This window comes from Diceros bicornis, chromosome X (genome assembly GCF_020826845.1).
Source record: "Diceros bicornis minor isolate mBicDic1 chromosome X, mDicBic1.mat.cur, whole genome shotgun sequence".
Taxonomy (NCBI): domain Eukaryota; kingdom Metazoa; phylum Chordata; class Mammalia; order Perissodactyla; family Rhinocerotidae; genus Diceros; species Diceros bicornis.
This window is the reverse complement of record NC_080781.1, coordinates 99,432,673-99,458,283: the sequence shown is the minus strand read 5'-3', so window position 1 is coordinate 99,458,283 and position 25,611 is coordinate 99,432,673. Positions and strand designations below refer to the sequence as shown.

At 33.9% G+C, this 25,611-nt stretch overlaps 1 protein-coding gene across 1 annotated transcript in view; it reads right to left on the bottom strand.

Annotated features, from left to right (window-relative positions):
• RADX (RPA1 related single stranded DNA binding protein, X-linked) overlaps positions 1-25,611 on the bottom strand; it is a 59,568-nt gene that overhangs the window by 4,139 nt on the left and 29,818 nt on the right. Inside the window, exons 11-13 of the mRNA XM_058536444.1 lie at positions 22,039-22,109; positions 10,750-11,040; positions 3,569-3,736 (exon numbers count right to left, since the gene is read on the bottom strand). Coding sequence (XP_058392427.1) covers positions 3,569-3,736; positions 10,750-11,040; positions 22,039-22,109 — 530 coding nt within the window. The remainder of the gene's footprint in view (positions 1-3,568; positions 3,737-10,749; positions 11,041-22,038; positions 22,110-25,611) is intronic.

The following is a 25,611-nucleotide window of genomic DNA, read 5'->3' as shown; positions in this document are numbered from 1 at the left end:
GTATGGATTCCACTTATATGAGGTACTTGAATAAGCAAATTCATAGAGACAGAAGTAGAATAGAGGTTACCAAGGGCTGGGGAAAGTGGGGGAAGAAGGAGCTATTGTTTAACAGGTACAGAATTTCTGTTTGGGATGATGAAAAAGTTCTGAAAATGGATAGTGGTGACGGTTGCACAACACTGTGAATGTACTTAATGTCATTGAATTGTACAATTAAAAATTGTTAAAGTGGTAAATTTTATGTTATGTATATTTTACCATAATAAAAATTATATATATGAGTTAAAAAAATGAAGCTACAGAAGTACCAGAAAAAACAGAGTGAATTAAAAAAAAATCTTGGACAGGGTGATGCCTTTCTGAGTATGAAATAAAGCCAGCAGGCGCAAAATAAAAGACTGATATATTTGAGTACAGTCATGCGTCACTTAAAGATGGGGATACCTTCTGAGAAATGTGTCGTTAGGCGATTTTGTTCTACAAACATCATAAAGTGTACTTACACAAACTAGATGCTATAGCCTACTACACTCCTGGGCTATATGGTACTAATCTTATGGGACCACCATCGTATATACAGTCTGTTGTTGACCAAAATGTCATTATGCGGTGCATGACTGTGCATAAAAATAAAATTACTTAAAATACCAAAACAAGCCTCCCATTGAATAAATGTCAAACTGGGTAAAAGTATTTGCAACACATGATAAAGGGTTAATTTCTTTAATATGCAAAGAGAGCTTACAAATTAATAAGAAAAAGAACACTCTGAAAAATGGAAAAAATAAAACTAGCATAGAAATTTCTAGAAAGTTCATAGAAACAAAAAATATAAATGGCCAATAAAAATATGAAGATGTTAAAGCTTAAAAATAATTAAGAAATACGAGTGGAAATAATGATATAATACTTTTTTGCCTAGCAGTCTGCCAAAGATTAACACGACCGATAATACCTAGCATTTTAAAGGGTGTGAGTAAAGTGGCATTCTCACTTTTGGTTAAAGTGCAAATTGGTATAACTTTTTTGGACGACAATTTGACAATATCTACCAAAATTTTAAATGCATACACCTTTTGAGTCAGTGACGTCTCTTCTAGGAATTCGTCTTACAGATGTATTTGCAAAGTGCACTGTACATATATACATATATATATATATATACACACACACACAGACACATACATACAATCATGTACCGCATAAAAATGTTTTGGTCAACGACGGACAGCATATATGGTGGGGGTCCCACAAGATCAGTACCATATAACCCAGGTGTGTAGTAGACTATACCATCTAGGTTTGTGTAAGTACACTCTATGGTGCTCACACAATGATGAAATCGCCTAACGACACATTAATCAGAATGTATCCTCGTCATTAAGTGACACATGACTGTGTGTGTCACTTACACACACACACACACACACACACAGATAGACAGATATTCACTGCGGTACTCTTTGCTAATAGTGAAAACATTTGGATACAATCTAAATGTCCATCAGTAGGGCACTAAGTAAATTTTGGTACATCCACACAGTGGAATATTTGTAGTTATTAAAACAAATGAGGTAACTGTCTATACACGAATATGAAAGATATCTAAAATATACTGTCAAAAGGAAAAAGCTGGTTATGGAACTATATGTTTACTATAATTTCATTTATGTATATTCCTTAAGACTCTGTGTGTGTGTGTGTGTGTGTGTGTGTGAGACAGAGAGAAAGAGAGAGAGAGAGAGAGAGAGAGAGAGAGAATATACACTGTTCTATGCAAAAATAATTTCTTAAGGGATTCAAAGAATACTGGTTATCTCCAGAGAGTGGGTGAGTGGGTTGGTGGAAGAGGCTGGACCTGGGAAGGCAGGGAGGGGAACTTTCACTTTTACTCTATACTTTTCTGTACTGTTTGAATTTTTAAATTATGAACATGTATAGCTTTTGTAATAAAAAATAAACTAGTTCATAAAAAATGTTTAAAAGATGACACTAATGTTATACTATGAGCCACTGCATTAGATCATTCTGTGCCTATTTTTATCTTTCAGTGTGGAATCATGGAAGGAATGGAAAAGTTTTAAATCAGACAGATCTGGGTTCAAATCCTAGCTGTTACCCAAACTGATGAATTTCTCTGATTTTCAGTCTAATCATCTATAAATAGGAGATAATAGTATTCACCTTGCAAGGATCTTATTAGGATTAGTTGTAACTTATGTAAAATACCCAGACACAGTGCTTGGCACAGAGCTAAATGGACACTATTATTGTTAATAATGCTATGTCATGAAAAACACGGTATTCCACTCAAAATAAATCACCTTGCTTTTGATTACCACGTCACTTTTCTTCTCTAGCGATTCTTGCCCTTCATGTCCCAAATATTAACTCTTTTGGCAGAATGGTACCAGGTATTTTCATGTTACTATGCTAGTGACTGCTGGAAGAATATTGGCACTAGCAACTAGCAGGTAGCTGAGAATTTTGCCTTGATATTTTATTTCAATAATAACATATACATATAGCAGAAGAAATGTGACAGAAGTGGATATTGTATGAAGCAAAAACATGGGTGCACAAATATTTAAACTAGATGTTAGGGCACTAATTAAGAAATCTGGAATTTCTGGAAGTCTGAGGAGCAGCAATGTAGGAAGTAATACTGCAAGTCAACTAATACATCATCTCGAAAATGGACTGCAGGAAAAATTAAAAAATTCATCTCTTATAAAATTAGACACTCGAGTTCAGTTTGCAGTGGCCATTACTGCCAATACTTACTTAATCATCAGGCACAGCTCATAAGACTTGTGTAAAAACAACATACACTCAAGAGTTTCATCAGCTTAGAAAGACCCACCACAAAATCCCAAGATAATAAAGGCTTTCTTAAAAGCTCTTTTAAATGGAATATCCTTATAAGCTCGATGAAAACTGCTAGAAACCTTACCACATGCTTAGGAAACAGAAATGACAACAGAAAATGAATAGGATAATTATAATTGGACACATAATTTTACAGGTAGATAGAAATAATTCAAAGTTTGGTATATTATGTTGCAGCCTAAACAATTAGTTGGTTGAAGGGTTTCACTATTGGGATTACATACACTCCTAGCAGTCCTCAAGGAATTTATTGCATAGCACTTGAATAACTAAATATTTATAAGAGAAAACAATTGTACTTTACTATACTATGGAGATACTAAAATTTCAGGCAATTATAAGGTGAAAGGAAATTGTCTCGCCTGAGTTAAAAGGAGAGAAGAGTAGAATTTTCACTGCTCCATGTGCATACCACTTAGACCTAATGAATACTTATATTTAGAATTGTATTACAAGAGAACATTCTTAATGCCTGACTGGAATAGAAACCATTAATCTATTCAATTTTATTTAAAAATATGTTCTCATTTATAAGTCTCGGGGTACATTTAAATAACCCTTTAAACTATATTAAATGTTAAGGCTAGAACTGTTTATATAATAACATCTTAAGGTTAGGACTGTTTACAATATTAATTTCATTTTCTGAATGAAAAGAATACACAGGTTGTCTTACCTGCAAGTGCTCTTGGACGTGGCAATCTGTCATTGCCAGTTATTTCCTGTGGATACACACAGCTGTAATTCATTTGGGTTAATAATGTGTCTATTTGAGCTGTTCGGATATCTTCCGGACAATACATGGGTAGGAATGCAACATTGATTGCTATCTCATGGTTCAGACCTGTTATAGAAAAATCACACTTTATTAAAAGCTCAGTGGGTTAGTACATGGTGCTAATGAGGCCAAGTTTGCTGGTTTGATCCTAACATGTGCCAAATAGCCTCACACCTGTAAAAAACTCGTGTTTCGAAACTGCAGACTAAACCCTTAGCTGTGCAAACATTTATGAATACAGGCTATTGGTTGAAAGAGGGGACACATCAGTGCAATCTATCACCACTGCTGGAAATAAAATCCAAAATGTTTTCCCTACTGATGGAAGGTTGAAATCTTAATATCCAGAGGACAGCCTGGTCACATAAATAAAGACATGTAGAGTGTTTTCTTGGTCATTTATGACAGGTGCCATTATAGGATAAGAGAATTCAGAGATAACTAATGGTTCCCTTATTGCCATTTGGACTTAAGGATGTATGACTCAAGCAAGGCCAGGGATGGTAGTAATTAGGTCCCATCTGTCCTCAACTATACAAGACAAGCGTCACTCACTCACCATTAGGGCTATAAAAGGTTGCAGCAGAAAAGGGGCTATGGGAGAACAACCAAAGTGAATCCTGACCTGTGACTGTCATCTTTTTATGTGGGTCAATGTCAGTTAGAGTGGATAAAAAAAGACTTCCTAGAGGCAAGGGTTTTGAGCTGGGTACTAAAGGATGAGTAGCATTTAAATGGACAGAGAAGAGGGTATTTCAGGCAGGACAGGGAGTAGCCAAAAGTATAGACCAGAGTAAGGAGCCCATCTTGGCTGAAGCAAAGGTAAACACACAGAGCACAGCTTAAAAACTCTATGAATTCTACCCAGTTACCCAAACCAGAAACCTGGGAGCTATCCTTAACTTCTCCCTTTTGTTCTTCCCTGATATTTAGCCACCAAGTCCCATAGATTCTATGACCTTAATATCTTTCCTATACATCCCTACAGAGATTCTTAAGTATCGAGTATGGGCAAATGATGGGTAAACAAAGTCCTTTCTGTTAAGCTGTAAATTGATCCAGAAATGCAAGCCTGTTTTTTTGCTTTCTATGGGCAAATGACACTAACTTCCTTAGCTTTAATGTAACATACAACTAAGGGCTACTTACAGCTTTTTAAGGATTACTAAAATTTGGTATTCATAAACTAAAATAGTCATGATATTTAGAATTTACTAAGGATTCCAATTCAGTATTATAACAAGTGTAGCTACCCCATAAATCTTAGCAATGCTGCAAAACTCAAGTGAATGTGCAAATGCTGGTATCTTATTTCCTTGATTCTAAGACTAAATATAATTCTAAGATATACCATCAAATTAATAACAGGTTTTTTCATAAAAAGGAAAAACTCTATTAAATGTACCCATTGACCATAGGATGCATTCCAACTTGCAAATCTAAAAAAAGAAAGTATGCCCTAGAATTGAGAAAATATCAGAAGTTGGGAATCCTGATATTTTCAGAAAGCTAGCTTTATTATCAGTATGTCATTGATACTATTTTGAGTTTCTTTCTAAATTATAAAATACTGTGAGTTTAGAGTCAACATTATTAATAAAATTTGCCGTGAGCTGTTTGGTTAAAACTAGAGTTCAGAGTGCAAATGTATAAGTAAACAGGCCTCAGGGCCTCTGTACTTGCTGTTCCTGTGCCTAGAATGCTCTTTCCCAGATAACCACATGGTTTGCTCATTCACTTCCATCAGGTTTCTGGTGAAATGTTACTTTCTCAGGGATACCTCCCCTGACCACTCTATTTAAAATTTAACCCTTTCCTACTACATCTAACCTCTTTCTTCTAGCACTTATCACCATCTCATTCTACTAGAAGCTCGTTTATCTGTTGTGTCCATTCATGTAACCTTAGCACCCAGAATGGTGTTGGGCTCATATTAGGTGCTCAGTAAATATTTTTTAAATTGAGCAAATTAATGTACATTTGTGTATTTTTTACCTATAATTTTCAAATACTAGACTTTAGGACACTTGTGCATTTAGTGTTCAAATATGAATTCATCCATATTCCCATTACCAAACGAGATGAATGCAAATATCCTCCCAACAATCTGCACATACAATGCACTTCAATGGTGATTTACTGTTTATGTGTTACTTAAATAACTTACAACATACTAACTATGTAAGTGTAATAATATATCTGGACAATATTCAAAATTATAGGAAAATATAAAATCAAACAAGCTCATATTCCTCTTTTGTAAAGTATATTATATGCAATTTATATATCTTCTTCCTCAATTCTTTATCACTGAGTTTCTTCTCCAGTTAAAAGTGTGTGTGTTTGTGTGTGTGTGTGTTATGGGGGAGGGTGATTTGTAATCCCAGCACCTAGCATAGTGCTTGGTATATACCATATTTTACCAAATCTAAGACATATTGATTTTAAGATGATTATTATTTTATATACCACTAAGAAAGAAAAACGTTACCAACTAAAGAATGGCATGACATCAGTTGTAAGATGCACATCAATTTTCAAAGATGTTAAAATATGGGAAAAAAGTGTATCTTACGCTGATGAAATCAGATAGTAAGTACTTCAGGTTTAATGATTAAGTTACTTTCCTTATGCAATGGAATAAAAGACAGAATTAAGGTGTGGCAACAGTAATCTAGCTCTGGAACTCATGTAATCCAGTGTCCAACCCAATTTGAGATACAAGAGTGGGAAGCATCCCAGTGGGGTAGGAGGATATCTTGAGGACATAGCCAGTGAGGGAACCAACAGTGAGGGAATCTAGTGCTACTCAGCTAATGGATCAAGTGGGCTTCAACAAGGAAGGAGGCATACCTCAGGGGTACGAATAATTGGACCTGAGCCAGCAAGCTAATACCAAGGAGGGCAGGAATTATGTTGGCCTGCTTCATTGCTTTAATAGGAGAAAACAATCAAGATAAGTAAAGCCTTATTATATCAATATAACTATAGCATATTAAATTAGTTTGACGTTACAATTAATGCTATTAAAATTTTTAAATTATCATTGAAACACATTTTGCAAAAAAGGAAAAGAACAAACCATACGAAAATTTTTTGAAAAAAAATCTTTTGACAAAAAAATCTAGAAAAGATTATTTTAACAGCTCTCCTTAAATGACACCCATTATTACTGGGGTTTGTGTCTCTTGACTTCCAAGAGACAAAGGAATGGCCTTTAAAGGTTTACAAAAGCCTGGCTGAATTACGTTCCTCATTGTCTAAGTAAAATGCAAAGTGAAGAGAGGTCTCTTAAGCTTTGATTGATTCATAGGATTTTCATGGGTAACTAAATTAGTGTTAGCAGAGCCAATGATATACTAATACCATCCACAAGTCCAATCAAGTTTTTGAAATGTATCTTCTTGTATTTAAGGTGAGAAATAACTTTTAAAATTTGGAGAGACTGACCAATAAATTTTAAACTTTGTACCTGGACTAAAGGCATTGAAAATTTAGTTTGTTACTTCATCCCAATATCTTCTCTTTAAGTGTGTGTTATTACATAGCGGGCGATGGGCTGAGGTTTTAGGGCTTACTAACACTATCAATTTATTTGAGGCAAGTGAGATGGCATAGCAAGGATTTTAACACAAGAACCAGCACTTTTGGGATAGGTTTCTGATATTGCCATGTACCAGCTGGTTGTTGGGAGCCACAGAACTGTGGGAAGGAAGATTAATAATTCTGTTCAATGTTTTCAATAATGATTTGCCCTAGACCAGTCAGAGCTAATGACCAAGTAACAGGGTTGTGGTCTGAATAACCTTTCTCCCAGATTAAGACACTTCAAAATTTCTGGGTCCTCCAGAGATCAGCAAGGTACTGTAGAGGGATAGTAAATCACTAGAAGATAGTATCAATGTAGGTTGGACAATCTTTGTGCTTGAAGAACTTTAAACATCATATAGATTTACTGCCTGGAGTGGTTTCGGCAGTCTTATCTAAAAACAGGGGTCTAGAACGGGAGTCAGCAAACTATGACCTGGGGGTCAAATTGAGCCTGCACTTGGTTTTTACACAACCCATGAGCTAAGAATGTGTTTTTTACATTTTAAATGGTTGAAAAAAATCAAAAGAAGAATAGTATTTTGTGACGTGTGAAAATAACATGCAATTCAAATTTCAGTGTCTATAAATAAAGTTTTATTCAAACACAGCCGTGCACATTGATTTACATATTGTCTATGGCTGCTTTTACACTAAAACAGCAAAGCTGAGTACTTGGGACAGAAACTCTATGGCCTGCAAAGCCTCAAACATTTACTACTTGGCCCTTTACAGAATAAGTTTTCCCCCTTTTACAGGACACACATAAAGTCATTTTCAGTTCTAGAATTCTATCTTTTAACAAATAGTACATTAATAACAGATTTTGTCCTCTCTTCTGAGCTCATTGCTCATGCCATGCTTAAAATGTACAGGCCATTTGTCTGGTCTCGTAATACAACTCGGGTTCATACTTTCACAAAAGATATGATAAACTCACCACTTTTACATCTGATATTCAGCTCTTATTTTAACCAAAATCAGAGAATATCTATACTTCAACTACTGTTAAGAGAGCACTAGTTCTGTAGTTCTCAACCTTTATTCTAATACTGCATACCTGACAGGACTCATTCTTGCCAGTGGCTCTCTGAGGCAATAAGTATCCCTTATGAAGGGCAGGGAGACTGAATGGACTGCTTCTCTAGAGTGTACCAGAATTCCAAGGAGTATAGGTAGGTCTCCCTCGATGATTTTTATAAGCTAACCCCTCCCACCAAAGGTCTATAAGAATCACTGATTCCAGTACCATTTATCTTAATTCTCTAGATTTTATCTCTGTATTAAGTTAAACATTAGAGAGCTAAGTACTTGGATTATATAATAATAATTAAGGCAAAAATATATTCCTTTACGGAAATGCCTTACTAAGATTTGACTAATGATTATACTGATTATATATATTACAAGGTTGATGCAAGAATCAACTATCTGAAGAGCATTTCCATATCTTTAAAAAAGGGAACTGTAGTTGAAGATAACTCGTTTGTTATTCTGTGCTATTTATACAATAACTTCATATATAGTAAGTTCAGACTTGACTTTTGTTAGAGTGAAAAAATAACAAGGTTCCTACATAGGAGTGTTTGTTTTCTCAGTAATAGAAGATATATTTACAGACTCAGGAGACATAATTCCTAATCATGGCCTGGCTTCTACTTAGCCAGGGTAGGACTAGAAGATATCCAAGTTTCTTTTAACTCTAAAATATCTCATCTGGAAAAATCCCCTTTCTCCCTTCCTGCCAGAAAGCTCACAGAAAATTACTGCCTATTTGGTTATTTGCAAGTATCTAGTAACACCTACTTTTTCTATTTCCTTTTATTTATTTATTTTTTTTAAGATTTAATTTATTTATTTATTTTCCCCCCAAAGCCCCAGTAGGTAGTTGTATGTCATAGCTGCACATCCTTCTAGTTGCTGTATGTGGGACACGGCCTCAGCATGGCCAGAGAAGCGGTGCCTCGGTGCTCGCCCAGGATCCAAACCCGGGTAGCCAGCAGCAGAGCGCACGCACTTAACCGCTAAGCCACGGGGCCAGCCCTCTATTTCCTTTTAAATGTTCTGTTTTGTTTTATCCATACATGGCTTGTTTTTCACTGTTTTTTTTTTTTTTTTTTTTTAACCCTGTAAACCACCTTAAGTCCTTGAAAACAAGGAGGATATAAAATAGCATAATTCTAACATGGATTAGCGCTGGCTGGACAGAATGATAAATTTGCCTTCTTCACATTTGATTCTTGCTTTTAGGTGATGCATAGTTAAAGTTACAAAGGTTTACAATTACTTGTAAGAGAGCTGAGATGTCCACTGGATCAGTAACATGTTAAAAAAGGAGAAAAATATTCAATTTCTATGTTTCCAGATGAACTCATGATTTCCATGGTTATTTTTTATAATGTATGGGAAATCTTTGCTATATTTTTTTTCCCTAGATATAAAACTAAGATGGATAAACTCCTCAAAGAGACCAAGTAATGCAGTCTAGTGAAAAGAAGCATTTCAAACTTGGGTCTGAGATTGTCTAACAGGGTCAGTGGAAATTCATACTTTTCATACATTATACACATATACACAATCACATGTATGTACATGTTTATGTGTGAGGAGGTAGGGAAGAGGGAGTGGGAGAGAGTAAAGGGGAAAAAGGAATCTTGATAAAGGTCAAGGTAATTCATCCAGTACTATAGATGTAAAAATCTATGAACTGCATTTTTTGAGGCATTAAATTAATTTGCTAATGATTTTTCCTCCTTCTTTCATTTTAAGGTAATAAGACCTTCCTTTAAAACACGAATACAATTAATTTTTCTTTGACTCTGAGAGTAGCTTATTTTGGCTAAAATTTTATTTTAGAATTATTTTTTTGTATACACTTTTCATTCATTAGAAACAAACAAAAACAAACATAAGCTTAAAAATGTGTTGACTCCTTTAAATTTCTGTAAGTTCTATAGCTACTTCTCAGTTTTGAACAACCTGAGGAAATAAGCTCCTTTTCCCTTATCAGACATGGGAAGTTTTATCAATAGCTTCTTTCTGTTCAACCTGAATTACTAGAGAATTTTATTTTCATTAGAAGCTAAACAGACCTCTGTTCATAGGAGCTTCTTTCGATTAGTACTCCTTTCTCTTTAACCTATATTTTACTCTTCAATGATTCAGATGCACTGAGAAAGAGGCAGAGAATATGGGCAAGAAAGTGGTGGCTAAAGGAGAAAAGAATCAGTTTTAGTCAGATAGTCAGGGACGAGGAAAGTTCCCTTCGTTCCCATTGGTTTCCATTCTTCTCTCCCCAAATACTTTCTAGGGACTTGCCAATGTTTAAAAGCCCACAATTAGAGCTTATGATATTCCAGAATTAATGCTCCATTCTTTTGGTTTAAGCCAAACAGGAGCTCTCCTTGGGCTTAAATTTTTTGAAGCAAAATAGTATCATCTATATTTAAAATATGTTTAATAATATTCAAAGAAAGGAACAGTTGACTTACCTAGGATGGTTACTTCAAAATGTCCAAGGCTTCGGGCGCTCTTAAAATCATCAAGTTTTGGGGGCCTTCTTTCTGGTGGTACGTATTTTGCAGGCTGAGAATTATACTGCTCAGTAAGAAACTTTTTATGTTCAAAACTAAATTTCCGTGGAAAACTTTCAGGATAAACACGGCTATAATGCAGAAAATGTGTTAAGTCAAACTTTTTCTCTCTCCACAGTTGACTTTCCCACTTATCACTTATGGTTTTTCTGGCTTTCCCAATGGCACGAGTGCTTATGCTTTCTCGACCTGTTGAAGACACAATGAAATAGACACAATTACTATAAACTAACCAAATCAAGTCATTCACTACAAAAAAAGCATAGATTAATGAGAAATAGTTTAATTAACTTTAAAAATCAAACATCACCTATAAAATGTGAATTAAATGTCCAAAATATAATTCTTATTAAAGTGAGGAAAGAACCAAATTCACTTTCAAAATAAACTTTTACTCCAAAATAATAAAAAGTGTTATTATTTTCTCTGTTGCTGGAATTATGGAGATTTGTAATTATTTTATCTATACTTTTTTCTGTATTTTCCAGATGCTCTTAAATAAACATATATTCTTTTTATATTCAGTGACAAATTCAAGTTATGTCAAATTCATGAGAATAATAACCTTTAGAGATGGGACCACCACTCACTATTAGTAGAATTTAAGCTTAAAACAAAATTTTGTTAATCTTTGCTAAAAGTAGCCTCAACAAATACATAATACAGCCTTTTTCTTGGATATAACTCTCTTTCAAAGGGACCATTTATTTATTACATATGATACTCCTTTCAGATATAAATAACATATGGAAAACAAAGAGGGAACTAAGTTGAGATAAAAGACCACTTCAATTCTTGATTGTTCTCTATCATCAAGTCAATTGATCATTTATGTACAAATTATCTAACACATTTAATTTCTAAGGCAGAATATAATCTCCCCCACACATTAAGACATTCATTCATGCATTCAGCAAATAATTATTGAGTGCCTATTATGTACCAGGTACTGTGTCAAAGAATTTGGTAAAATAATATTTTAATTGAATAATACACCCTAGTATCTGAAGACATATGGCAGAATCAGAAAAAATAGATTTTGGAACAAGACTCTAATGTTGTCAGTTCTGCTAGCTGAGGCAAGCTGACAGCAACTCTGTTTTAGAGTTTACCAAGATTGCTGAATCGCTTCCTTGCATGCTGCCTATGCCTTGGTGTTCATTATCATCTTAGCATAAAAAACCTTGCTGAAGCAGAAAGGAGCTTCAACAGCAAGGTTCAGTGTGGTTAATATACCACTTCTGCTTTTCAAACTTTATTCCATGTTTCTAGACTACTTTCTTGGTTTCTTAAACCTAGCCAGAGACTTACTGAAAATTTTATAATGAGGTAAAATACTAGACTGAGTTGTAAGAGAAGATGAAGAAGTTGAACACATACTTCTTACTCACCAGGAATTCAAAACACTGCAGTATTACAAAAGAGTTTTTTTTAAAGTCAAAATTCAGTTGATGAACACACTTAACTTCCTATAATAATGCTCGATAACAAAAAGGATAAAAAATTTAATCACAAATGACAAGGAAAAGAATCAATCAAAGCCAAGAGAAAAACTCAGTTAATAGGACTAAACTGAGGATTGGGCAATGATTTAATCTTTTTTATCTTCCCTCTCCAAACTAATAAAAGCACATAATTAGAACAGCAGTAAGCAGCTATGATAATGATCCAAATTATATTGAGCATTCCTGACTGATTTGTTCTAAACTATAGCATGCAAAGAACAAGTTATAGGCTATTCCAATTTTTAAAAATTAAGTAATTATATTTACCTTATAGAAAAAAATCCTATGATTGACCTTGTCAGGAATAAGTCAGAATATTTTCTATGACTGTTTTCTTATTTGAGTGTTAATATTAAGAACTGGCAAAGTATAAAGGTGTATATGAAAAATTCCTCTGAAAAATTATGCTTATTTTTTTTTTGGAGGAAGATCAGCCCTGAGCTAACATCCATGCCAATCCTCCTCTTTTTGCTGAAGAAGACCGGCCCTGAGCTAACATCTATTGCCAATCCTCCTCCTTTTTTTCCCTTTTTTTCTCCCCAAAGCCCCAGTAGATAGTTGTATGTCATAGTTGCACATCCTTCTAGTTGCTGTATGTGGGACGCCGCCTCAGCATGGCCGGACAAGTGGTGCGTTGGTGCGTGCCCGGGATCCGAACCCGGGCCGCCAGTAGCGGAGCGTGCACACTTAACCGCTAAGCCACGGGGCCGGCCTCCTATGCTTTGTTTTTTAATTTAGTAACTTGGGACTGTAATTACCTACCCCAGTTATATGTTCATTGGGACTGTAATTACCTACCCCAATTATATGTTCATATTTAATACAAATGGGTATGAATTCAGTACAAGAGATACTGGCAGTCACTGGTTGTGAATAGTAAGATTTCAGAGGCAATAATTAGGAAAGAGACAAAATATATCTAGAGCTGAGGTTTTCTAAAAAATAAGAGAAAATTATGAGCTCGAATTATTTTATTTTTAGCTTGAATACTACTAAAATTACCATATGAAACACATTATGTTTTTAAGCCTAATGCATAACTAAGATACAGGTTAATTACCTAGCAAAATTACATTTTTGTATATATATATATGATTATATATTATAATTATAATGATCACTGTTATTTTAATGACTCATTTTACTCTTATTTCTGGTAAGAATGGATTTATGCTTTAATCAGGAAAAATTTCAGGAGAAGACCACATTTAGGTTGTGAAGTAAAAAAGGACAGTATAAATGTATGTAGGTAGGTATGGTAATTTGGTTTATTCATAAGATCTACTCTGAGCATTTCATTATGTGGATAAGAGTGACAGGTAGGGATATATGGAGGCACGGGGGAGGGAGAGGAGCTATTTTCTTTGCCTAGTCCCCCCTTGCCTCCACTGATCCCACCCTGGTGCAAGATCCACAAGGCTAGAAAAGAACAGGGTACTCCAGTCAGTGATGAGGTCTATGCTTGCTAGCAAGTATATCATGGAGTTTTTAAAGGATTGTGCAAGTCAGAGGTTACCTATCATGTCGTGATCACAGTAGTATTGTTACTGTTTATTGTTAACTTTTCAATGTATGTCTTATCTACTTATCTAAGTTATCAGATATAAAGGATAAGATGTTAAACTTTGTAGTCTTCAAAATACCAAGCACAATCAAACCACACACACAAATTAACTATACATTCACAAAATGAGTGACTTTTGAATTTACAGACAGTAATTTCCAAAGCTATCATGAAATTTATCTGGGAATACATTAATAACCGTGTTACCACATACATATAGGTCTAATTCATTCACTAAAACTGAAGTATAATAAACAAATGGGACTACATCAAAGTAAAAAGCTTTTGTACAGCAAAGGAAACCATTAACAAAATGAAAAGGCAACCTACTGAATGGGAGAAAATAATTGAAAATCATACAACTGATAAGGGGTTAATATCCAAAATATATAAAGAACTCATTCAACTCAATAGCAAAAAAACAAACAATCCGATTAAAAAATGGTCAGAGGATCTGAATAGATATTTTTCCAAAGAAGATATGTAGATGGCCAGCAGGTACATGAAAAGATGCTCTACATCATTAATCATCAGGGAAATGCAAATCAAAACCACAATGAGATACCACCTCACACCTGTTAAAATGGCTATTATCAAAAAAACAAGAGATAACAAGTGTTGGAGAGGATGTGGAAAAAAGGAAACCCTTGTGCACTGTTGGTGGGAATGTAAATTAGTGCAGCCATTATGGAAAACAGTATGGAGGCTCTTCAAAAACGTAAAAATAGAACAACCCTGTGATCCAGCAATTTCACTTCTGGGTATATATCCAAAGAAAACAAAAACACTAACTTGAAAAGATATATGCACCTCCATGTCCATTGCAGCATTATTTATAATAGCCAAGACATGGAAACAGCCTAACTGTCCACTGATGGATGGATAAAGAAAATGTAGTATATGCACACAATGGAATATTATTCAGCCATAAAGAAGAATGAAATTTTGCCATTTGTGACAACATGGATGAACCTCGAGGGCATTATGGTAAGTGAAATAAGTCAGACAGAGGAAGACAAATACTGTATGATCTCACTTATATGTGGAATCTAAAAAAAGAAAAACAAAAAACAAAAAATTGAGCTCATAGATACAGAGAATAGACTCGTGGTTGCCAGAGGAGTGAGTAGGGGGGAGTGAAATGGGTGAAGGGAATTGAACGGTACAAACTTCAGCTATAAAATAAACGTCATGAGGATGTAATGTACAGCATGCTGACTATAGTTAATAATACTGTATTGCATATTTGAAAGTTTCTAAATGAGTAGATCTTAAAAGTTCTCATCATAAGAAAAATATTTGTAATTATATATGGTGACAGATGTTAACTAGATTTATTGTAGATCATTTCACAATATATACAAATATTCAATCATTATGTTGTATACCTGAAACTAATACAATGTTATATGCTAATTATACCTCAATAAAAAAGGAAAAAAAATAATGAATGTAAAAGAGCTTTGTAAATTAGGAAGAACCAGGGGGCCGGCCCAGTGGCGCACCGGTTAAGTGCGTGCATTCGGCTTCGGCGGCCAGGGGTTCGCAGGTTCGGATCCTGGGTGCGCACTGATGTACCACTCATCAAGCCATGCTGTGGCGGCGTCCCATATAAAGTAGAGGAAGATGGGCACAGATGTTAGCCCAGGGCCAATCTCCCTCAGAAAAAAGAGGAGGATGGGCATTGGATGTTAGCTCAGGGCCGATCTTCCTCGCAAAAAAAAAAAAAAAACTAAATAAATTCGAAGAACCATTGTCAACTTAATTTATCAGCCACTTCTTGAGAAACTATCCCATAAAAGAAATGCCATATTGGGGGCTTGAGACTTGAACTGAATAATGTTCGGCCTCTGCTCATCAATAGAGATAATACACACTGTAGTTACATTTCTGTAGACCTTTAATATATTTCTTCAGCCATTAGACTTCCCCCTGCCTCACACTTCATGCTCCTTCAGGTTTCCATGAAATTTCTTACCTTTGTACTTGTACTAAAACTGTTCTTTGCAAATATGTACTTGGCTAATCTGGCAAAACTCTACTCATCTTCTAAGAATTAGTTCAGGTATCACCTGTACACTATAGTGGTTTGAACTTACCTTTTACTTTTTCTTTTTTTAAGACAGAAAAATTAGAAAAATACAAAGAATAGCATAGTAAATACCAGTGTACCCAACACCCAGAATTACACATTTTCAGACTTATATTTTGCCATCTTTGCTTCATATATTTACATGTTTTAAACTTTCTTATTGTGAAAATTTTAAAACATACAAAAGTAGATAGGAGAGTACAACAAACTCCCATGGATCTATTATCCAGTTTTAACATTTATCACCACATGGCCAACCTTCTTTCATCTATTACCTATTCTACTCCCAACTCCACTGTTTTATTTTAAAGCAAATCCTTGAGATACCATTTCATACATAATACTTTAACATGTACCTTTAAAAGATAAGGACTTTGTAAAAAAAGATAAAAACATGCCAACACTTAAATTATTAATAATAATAACTTTTAAATATTATCAAATATTTTGTTCAAATTTCTCCCATTGTCTCAAATTATTTTGCATTTGGTTTGCTTATATCAGAATGCTTCATATAAAATATTAATAAAATAATAAATAGAACATTGAAGATGAGGTTTAAATCTCCTTTTTTACTCTTCCTCGTCACATTCCCCTCTTCCTTCCTTCCCTAGTGGCAACTAATATCATTAATTAGTTATATATCTTTCCAATCCAGAGTAGATTGCTATATACGTATCTATGAACAATAAACAGTTTGGCTTTGGATGTTTTTAAAAATACGCACAAAAGCTATTATAATACTTACTCTCTTGTGATTTTTAAAATGATTATTACATCATTGGTTAATACTCTTTCATTTTTACAACTGTTTATTTGTGGTTTTCTCTTTTATTCTTGGTGAGTATAGCTAGAAGTTTCTCTATTGTGTCTTTTAAAAGAACCGACTTTAGGTTTTGCTATTCTCTATTTTTTTGTTTTACTATTTCACTAATTTCTGTTTTTAATTTTATTTTCATATTTTATCGAATATAAAATACTGTAAATTGTAAAACAAGCCATTATTTTATGTGCCACTAGGAAAAAAATACAGTGCCAATTAAATCACGATGTACAATTCATTTTGGAATGTGTGTCCCAATTTCAGGGATGTTAAAATATGCAAAAATGGATATCTTGGGATTGATGACATATACAATTTCCTTCCATCTGGTTCATTTGGGTTTACTTTTTTCCCTTAGGTTCTATTAATTTATGGAGACTTGTTTTACAGACACAATATGGTCTATCTTGGTAAATTTTCCATGTGTACTTGAAAAGAATATATATTCTGCCATTGTTAGGTAGAGTGTTCTATAAATAACAATTAGGTCAAATTGGTTAATAGTGTTGTTAATGTCTTCTACATCCTTATTGATTTTCTGTCTAGTTTTTCCTATCAATTGTTGAAAAAAAGGTATTGAAGTCTTCAACTATAATTGTGAATTTGTCTATCTCTACTTTCAATTCTACCAGTTTTCATGTACTTTGAAACTTTGTTGTTAGGTGCCTACACATTTAGGATTGTTATTTTTTTTGGAGAATTGTATATAATGTAATATTTGTCTTTATTCCTTGTTCTGAAATTTACTTTGATATAAGTATAGCTACTCCAGCTTTCTTTTGCATGCTATATATTTTTCCATCTTTTATCTTCTGTCTTTAAACTTAAAGTGGGTTTCTTTTAGATGGTCTATAGTTGAGTCTTACTTTTATGCAGTATGATAATCTCTGCTTTTTTTTTTTTTCAGTGAGGAAGATTGGCCCTGAGCTAACATCTGCTGTCAATCTTCCTCTTTTTGCTTGAGGAAGATTGTCCCTGAGCTAACATCTGTGCCAACCTTCTTCTATTTTTTTTTTTGTATGTGGCACGTCAACACAGTGTGGCTTGATGAGCAGTGTGTAGGCCCTCACCTGGGATTCGAACCTGTGAACTCTGAGCCACTGAAGTGGAGCATGCAAACTTAACCATTGCGCCACCAGGCTGGTCCCTAATCTCTGCTTTTTTATTGGGGTGTCTATACTATTTACTTTAATGTAATTAATAAAATGATGGGGCTTAAATTTGCTATTTTGCTATTTTTTTTTATTTGACTCATTTGTTCTTTGTTCCCCTTTCTCTCATCTTGCCTTCTCTTGGATCAACCATTTTTAAGAATAATTCCATTTAGCTCTACCATTGAATTATTAGCTATGCTTTTTTTTTAGTGGTTGCTCTAGGGTTTATAACATACAACTTTAATTTATTACGGTCTTACATTCAAGTGATGTTATGTCATTATGCATATAGTGTAAGAACTTTACAACAGTATATTTTCACATTCCCTCCTATCTTTGTGCTATTGTTGTCATACATTTTACTTCTATATAAACTACAAACTGCACAATACATTTTTATTATTTATTTATTGATTGATTGATTTTTGTGAGGAAAATCAGCCCTGAGATAACATCCATGCCAATCCTCCTCTTTTGGCTGAGGAAGACTGGCCCTGGGCTAATATCTGTGCCTATCTTCCTCCACTTTATATGGGACTCTGCCACAGCACGGCCTGATAAGCGGTGCATCGGTGTGTACCCAGGATCTGAACCCGGGCCACCAGCAGTGGAGCATGCACACTTAACCACTACGCCACAGGGTTTGCCCCCATCTTTATTATTTTTGATCTAAAAGAGATTAAAATCGAGAAAATATATTTTATTCTACCCACACATTTACTATTTCTGGTGCTTTAGCTTCCTTTATTTGAATCAAAATTTCCATCTAGTATTATCATTTTTCTGCCTGAAGATCTTCCTTTGTCATTTTTCATTGTGTAGGTCTGGTGGTGATGAATTCTCTCAGCTCTTTTTGGTCTTTATTTTGTCTATTTTTAAAAGATATATTCACTGTGTATACAACTCTAGGTTTACAGGTTATTTTCTTTCCATTGTCTTTTGGATTACATATTTTCTGAAGAGAAATCTGTTGTTATGCCTGTCTTTGTTCCTCTGTATGTAATGTGTCTTTTTTTTTCTTTTCCCTTTGGCTTCTTTTAAGATTTCTTTTATCATTGTTTTTCATCAGTATGTGTGTCCTTGTGTAATTAATAACTTTTCGTCTTCTTGTTCTATTACTTTAAGACAGGAGTATACTATGATTATATGTTTGTCAATTGCTACCTTTTAAATCTATTTACATTTTTGAGGTTATATTATTAGATGTATATACATTCATGGTTGTTATTATCTTCTTGGTAGAATGTCACTTTTATCATTCTATATTGTTCTCTTTGTCTTTACTTCCAGTTTTGGCCTTATTTTATCTCATATTAATATTGTCATACCACCTTTTCTTCATTTAGTATATGTCAGGTATATCTTTTGCCATTCCTTAACCTTTTTATATAATTTTACTTAAGTGTGTCTCTTATATGCAGCATATAATTAGATTAATTTTAAAAACTGATATCTGAAAGTTTAACATGTTTACATTTATTGGAATTATTTCAGTCATGTTATTTTGTGTTTTCTCTTAATCATGCTTTTTCTTTGCTTTTTTTCCCCTTTTCTGTGCCTTCCACTGGCCTGATCAAATTTTTATAATTCCTCTTTTTTTCCTGTGCTGTTTTCAAAGTTATGCCTTCTATACCTATTCTTTCAGCATGCTCTTAAAAATTTTTAAGTTTCATGTTTAAATTTACAAAGTCCACAGTTCATCAGTTTCTACCATTCTCCATAAAGATACAATGAACTTAGAATGCTTTAATTCTCATCTTCCTTCCCATCTTAAAAATAGTATTTTAGTTTTACTTTGTTTCAAACCTCATTAAATTATTTATTACCATAGTTATTAATTTGTACTTACTGAGTTTATTTATATTTACCAGTATTTTACCAACTTCTTTGCTCACCATTTCTTCTTGCATTCTGCTACTTCCTTTTGGTTTCATTTTCCTTCTTTCAGAATTCTTTAGTAACTCATTCATTGAGACTCTATGAGTAATAACTCTCACAGTCTTTGAATATCTAAAAATATATTTATTTCACCTCACTCTTACAGTTCGTTTAGTTAGACATATAATTCTAGGTTGGAAAATTTTTCTGTCAACACTTTGAAGACATTATTCCATTGTCTAAGGCATCTATTATTGTTGATAAGAAATCTTCCAGTCTAATTATATTTCCTTTGTAAACAGATACGTGCATTCTCTCTGGTAGTTTTTAAGATATCTAATATCTCTGATGCTCTGCAGGTTCACTATGATATTTCCAGGTATAGATTTATTTAATTTTTCTGCTCAGGATTCACTGTGATCCTTCAATCTAATTATTCATATATATCTTTAATTTTGAAAATGTACCTCTTCAGATATTGCTTCTTCCTGACTATCTCTATTCTGTCCTTTTGAAACTTATATTAGATACAAATTGGAACTTTTCACCCTATACTCCATGTCTCTCAACTCATCTTTTACCTTTCCAACCTCTTTACCAATCTCTGGTGTGATTTCCTCTGTATCTATCTTCCAACTGCACTAATTCTCTCTTCACTTGCATTTGCTTACTCTTCAACCCATCATATATATATATTTTTCAAATATGCCAGCTCTTTTTCATATTGATCTATTCCTGACTTACAGTTCTATTCAATTCATTTAATTTTTAAAACACATATTTATTTTAAAGCCTGTTTCTGATTGGTCTAGTATTTCTAGTTCTGGGGGTATAACACATATTACATCTGATCACATTGCCTAAAGTAGTTCATTTCCTTGGGAAGTTTTTAAATTTTTAACCATGAATTGATTTTTGGTAGACGTTTTACATGGGAGTCCCAAACACCCTAGGTTATAAGAAGCCTCCCTTTAAGGTAGTTTCACACTTACCTTTGTCATGACCTTAGGGGTTTCACTGATTTCAGACCAGATATTAGTGTTAATTTTTTAGCTCAGAGTTCTCACCATTTCAGTAATATGAACTGTGACCATACCTCCATGCTGTATTGTCCTGGGATTCTAGTTTCTCTCAGATGACTTTTTCCTACCCATTGCCCAGGGGATATAGGAAGCTTCTTGATACTTCCCCACACTGATGGGCGTAATTTCTCTGGCCATTCATAATCTTCAAACTTTATATTAGTTCTACTTTACACGCAGGAGGCCTATGGTCTGGATTCTCCTTTCCATGTAGTTATTACTCCTCAGCCTGTAATCATCTAGGCCTATCTAGTTCAGAAATGCCCAAGAGCAGAGTTTTAGTTTTAGTTCCTACTCACTACTAAATTTAAATTCTTTTGTTTCTGGCACCTAGGGATTTTTCATTCTTGTTTTGAGCTTGGTTATATATTTACATTATAATGATTTTCCCCTTATTTTCTGTTTTATTTTTGGGGGTAGAGTGCAGACTCCAGGATCCTTTTGTGGGTTCTTAATCTGCAACTGACTAGAGGTCAATATAAAATAAGAATAACTCAAAAAGCAAGAAGGACATAAAGTGTTAAATGTCTAGTCCAGAGACATGACCCCTTATAAGATCTAATTTACAGTAAATCACTCTAAGGATACCCTACTACAACTAAACTGCATTATGAAATCGCTTCAGAAATAAACCCAAAATTCAAAAATGAACCCAAAATAAACCCAATAGCAAAGAAAGGAACTACAACTATTTTTAAGCTTTACCTATATTTACTGTCAAATAAAATTAAACTCCCTACTTAATTGATCTTCTGATAATTAAAAATAGTGCATTTAAAGGGATATACTGTCAAAGAAACAGATTGATAAATGTAAGTTTGTTTATATTTACTTTCACTTTGGTGATGATATCAAATTGTTCTAAAGTTGTACCTAGACAGTACTTTTTGACAAGGACCTAAGCTAATTTAAATGAAAACCAGAAACAAAAATAACTAGCTATATATTTAGTTAAAGTACTTATATTATGCTAGCGGCAGGCATGACTCAAAAATGCAGAATCAAATCAAATAGTAATCTGTATATAATAGTGTTCCATAAAGATTTCATAAATAATAATAATAATAGTAATAAAACAAAGCAACATACGTTGGACAGTGCTTGGCATGCCTTGGTTATTTTGTGTTTGTGCAGAAGTTTCTGGCTGAGGTACAGGAACTCTACAAAAGATGAAAAAATGATAACCAATAGTTATAAAAAGAGACTTGAATGGAAAAAATTAATTGGTTCTATTCAAAATTTATTCTAATTCAATAAATTTAGAAAATATATAGGCTTAGTTTCTTAAAGTAATGCATTAAAAATTTAAAGAAATTACATTAAAATTATGAACAAATATCCATAAATAACATAATTCAAATACTGCAATAGATTTAAATGTTCTTGTAAGGAGTATTCCACAAAAGGAAGTATTCAACTTTATTAAATATCAACTAAAGATATACTTATTTCGTTTGCTATGATAAGAATTTAAAAATTAGTTTAATGGCCTATTTTCATGTTTTCTTTGTTCAAATATTCTGGAGAACTATCTGGCCTAACTCATCAACCTCATTTCAGAGTTTTCTATAAGCCTCATGCTGCTTCAAACCTTCATGCTTTTCCTTCTCCCTGGAACAACTTTTATGTCTCCTTTCCTTTGCCTGGTTAACTGTTATTCATCCTTCAAAATTTAACACAGGCATTATTTCCTATAAGAAGCTATCCTTGATCACTAGTCAAGGCTCACTGCTTCTTGTATATGCTTTCATTGAAACATGAATATACTTCTATCATAGCATTCATCACACTGTATTGAAAATTACAGGTTTATCAATCTATCTCTTCCACCAGATTCTGCTATAAGCTCTACAAAAGTATGGACTTTATTTTATTTGTTTCTGTATCTCCAAATAATATCTGCTGAATAACTGTTTATTGAACTGAAATAAATGGAGGAAAAGGGAAGCATCTTATTTTGAAGCTGGAGAGAAGCCTGCCTTTATAAGGAAAGATTTCCATCTTATGGGCTTTTAGCATATTTCTGTGATGACTTTTTTCTGTGGTTGTATTTCCCAAACTAAAAGCATAAAGTAAAACAGAAATGTCATGTTGTAGAATGCCACATAATATTGCTCAACTTATTCTATCAATGGATTTGTCTCTTATAGTAGTATTCTTCATTTTACTAGTGAACTAAAAAGAAGTAACTTTCATGAAGGAAGAACACATTCATTTAACTATAACACTCCAGCAAATAAAATGTATTTTACAGCTGTAATTTTAACTTTTTTCAGAAATAAGTAAACTGAAAACATCAACTCTGAGAGAAATCTAAATAGCTAAAAAATAGTTAAATTATGTGTATTCTGAGATCCTTAAACAGCATGTATATACTTTTTATTATATGTAATAATAAAGTGATTTTTTTCTTCTGAAAGAAATTAGAAGAAATAGTTTTCCAAACTCTAACAGCACCATTATATTGTACAGAATTTTTAAAAAGTGACTTAGGAGATTTTTATGGGAATATGTAATTATTCATTTGTATGACTTAAATGTCTTAAAGGTGAAAGGCTAAATGACAGAAGTAGAGGTACATAATGTCTATAGGTATTAACTGAAGAAATTGAAAAAAGAGAGACGACAAATGAAAAAATAAGACATATAGAAGGAAAGAAAGGAAAAAGAGGGCTAAAAGAAGAGAAGATGAAGATGCATATGGTGGGTAGTGCCAGAATATTATAAAAATTATGTCAGAGGCTATAAGTTATACTCTAACCTTCCCCATTACACCAACTTATTGACCTTAGATAAAAGTCATATAGATTCTACAGTATGCTGTTCCCTTATCTATATAACAGGATTATAATCAATATTATTGTAGTCTTATGTCTTAAATGCAGTGAAATTAAAAGTATTTAATATACATACATGCATATATAAACCCTATATTTCATTCTTTCTGAATCTCAGATTCATCATCTATAAAATTGAGGTAATTAATCCTGTGCTTCCCTCACAGGGATGTTGAGGATCAAGTGAGGTAATGTAAGTAATCTTGCATCGTATATTGAAATGCTGTACACAATTAACTGAAGGAATATTTTCAGTGCTTTCTGCCTAAGAAAAGCATAAAACACTAGACAAAAAGGCCAAGAATATAAAGTTTTTTTGAGAAGTTGCTAATATAAGCAAATTAGAAATAACTTATAATGATCAAAAAATGCTAAAGTCTTTCATGATCATTAATTCAAACTAGCAAATGCTTTTCAGGCAACAACCATCATTTAAAAATCTTTCCTATAATGCCTTCTGCTTTTCTTAGGAGGAGACACTGAAAACGATTTTTAAGGATTCATCTAACAGTGGTACAGCTCACTTTCTCTCTCTCTCTCTTTTTTTTTTTTTGAGGAAGATTGCCCTGAGCTAACATCTGTTGCCAATCCTCCTCTTTTTCTTTTTTCTCTCCAAAGCCCCAGTACATAGTTGTATATCCTAGTTGTAGGTCCTGCTAGTTCTTCTATGTGGGAAGCCACCTCAGCATGGCTTGATGAACAGTGTGTAGGTCCGTGCCCAGGATCCGAACCAGAGAACCTCAGGCCTCCGAAGTGGAACATGTGAACTTAACCACTATGCCACCAGGCTGGCCCCTGACTTTCTCTCTTTATGGAGTAAATACTATCAATATAATGAAATGAAGAAGTTTTAATGTCTCATTTAATATATTTTATTTCTCAGTGCTAACTTTTGAATGAGGTTGATGGATTTTGACTACATTTTAATATCTAACAGAGAGCACCATCTACCATTTGGATTAAAATGTTGGTTGACACAAGCTCTTAAATGGTCATATTTACTATTATTTTACCAATAGAAGCAGACTAACAGGTGACCCAGACATTGGAGTTAGCAAGCCAGGATTTAAAATACAATGATTAATATGTTCAAGAAACAGAGGAAAAGGTGAACAAAACAGATAAAAAATCGCCAAAGAGAACATCTAAAAAGAGAACCAAATGGATTTCTAGAACTGAAAATCAGAATAGCTGAACTTAAGAACGGTGGTACAGTAAAGAATATATCTGGTCTTTCTCCCTGGTTCCTGGCACAGAGCTTCAAAAACTCTTACAATTTCCTTAGTGATAGGAGTGTCTTTCTTATGCTAATTAGGTGACTCATGATGAGCCACTAGATAGCTTGAATATGGGGACTGTTACCAGAAAGACCAAGCATATGATTCAAAAGTTGGAACACTGGGCCAGCCCAACCTCCCTGGAAGGGAGCGGGGCTGAAGATCAAGTTCAATCACATGGCCAATGATTTAATCAATCATGCCTAAGTAATGAAATTCCCAAAATCTCTGGACATCAAGGCTTGGTGGAGCTTCATGGTTGGTGAACACATTGATGTGCCAATAGTGTGATACGCCTGGATTCCATGAGGAGAGGGCACAGAAGCTGTGTTCCCTCTCAGACCTCACTCTATGTGTCTCTTCATTTGGCTCTTCCTGATCTGTATCCTTTATAATAAAACTGATTGTAAGTATAGTGCTTTTCTGAGTTCTGTGTATCATTCTAGGGAACTATTTACTGAGGGGGTCATGGGAACTCCTGAATTTGTAGCCAGTTGGTTAGAAGTGTGGGTGGCCTGGTGATCAGCTGAAGTGTGGCTAGCATGTGA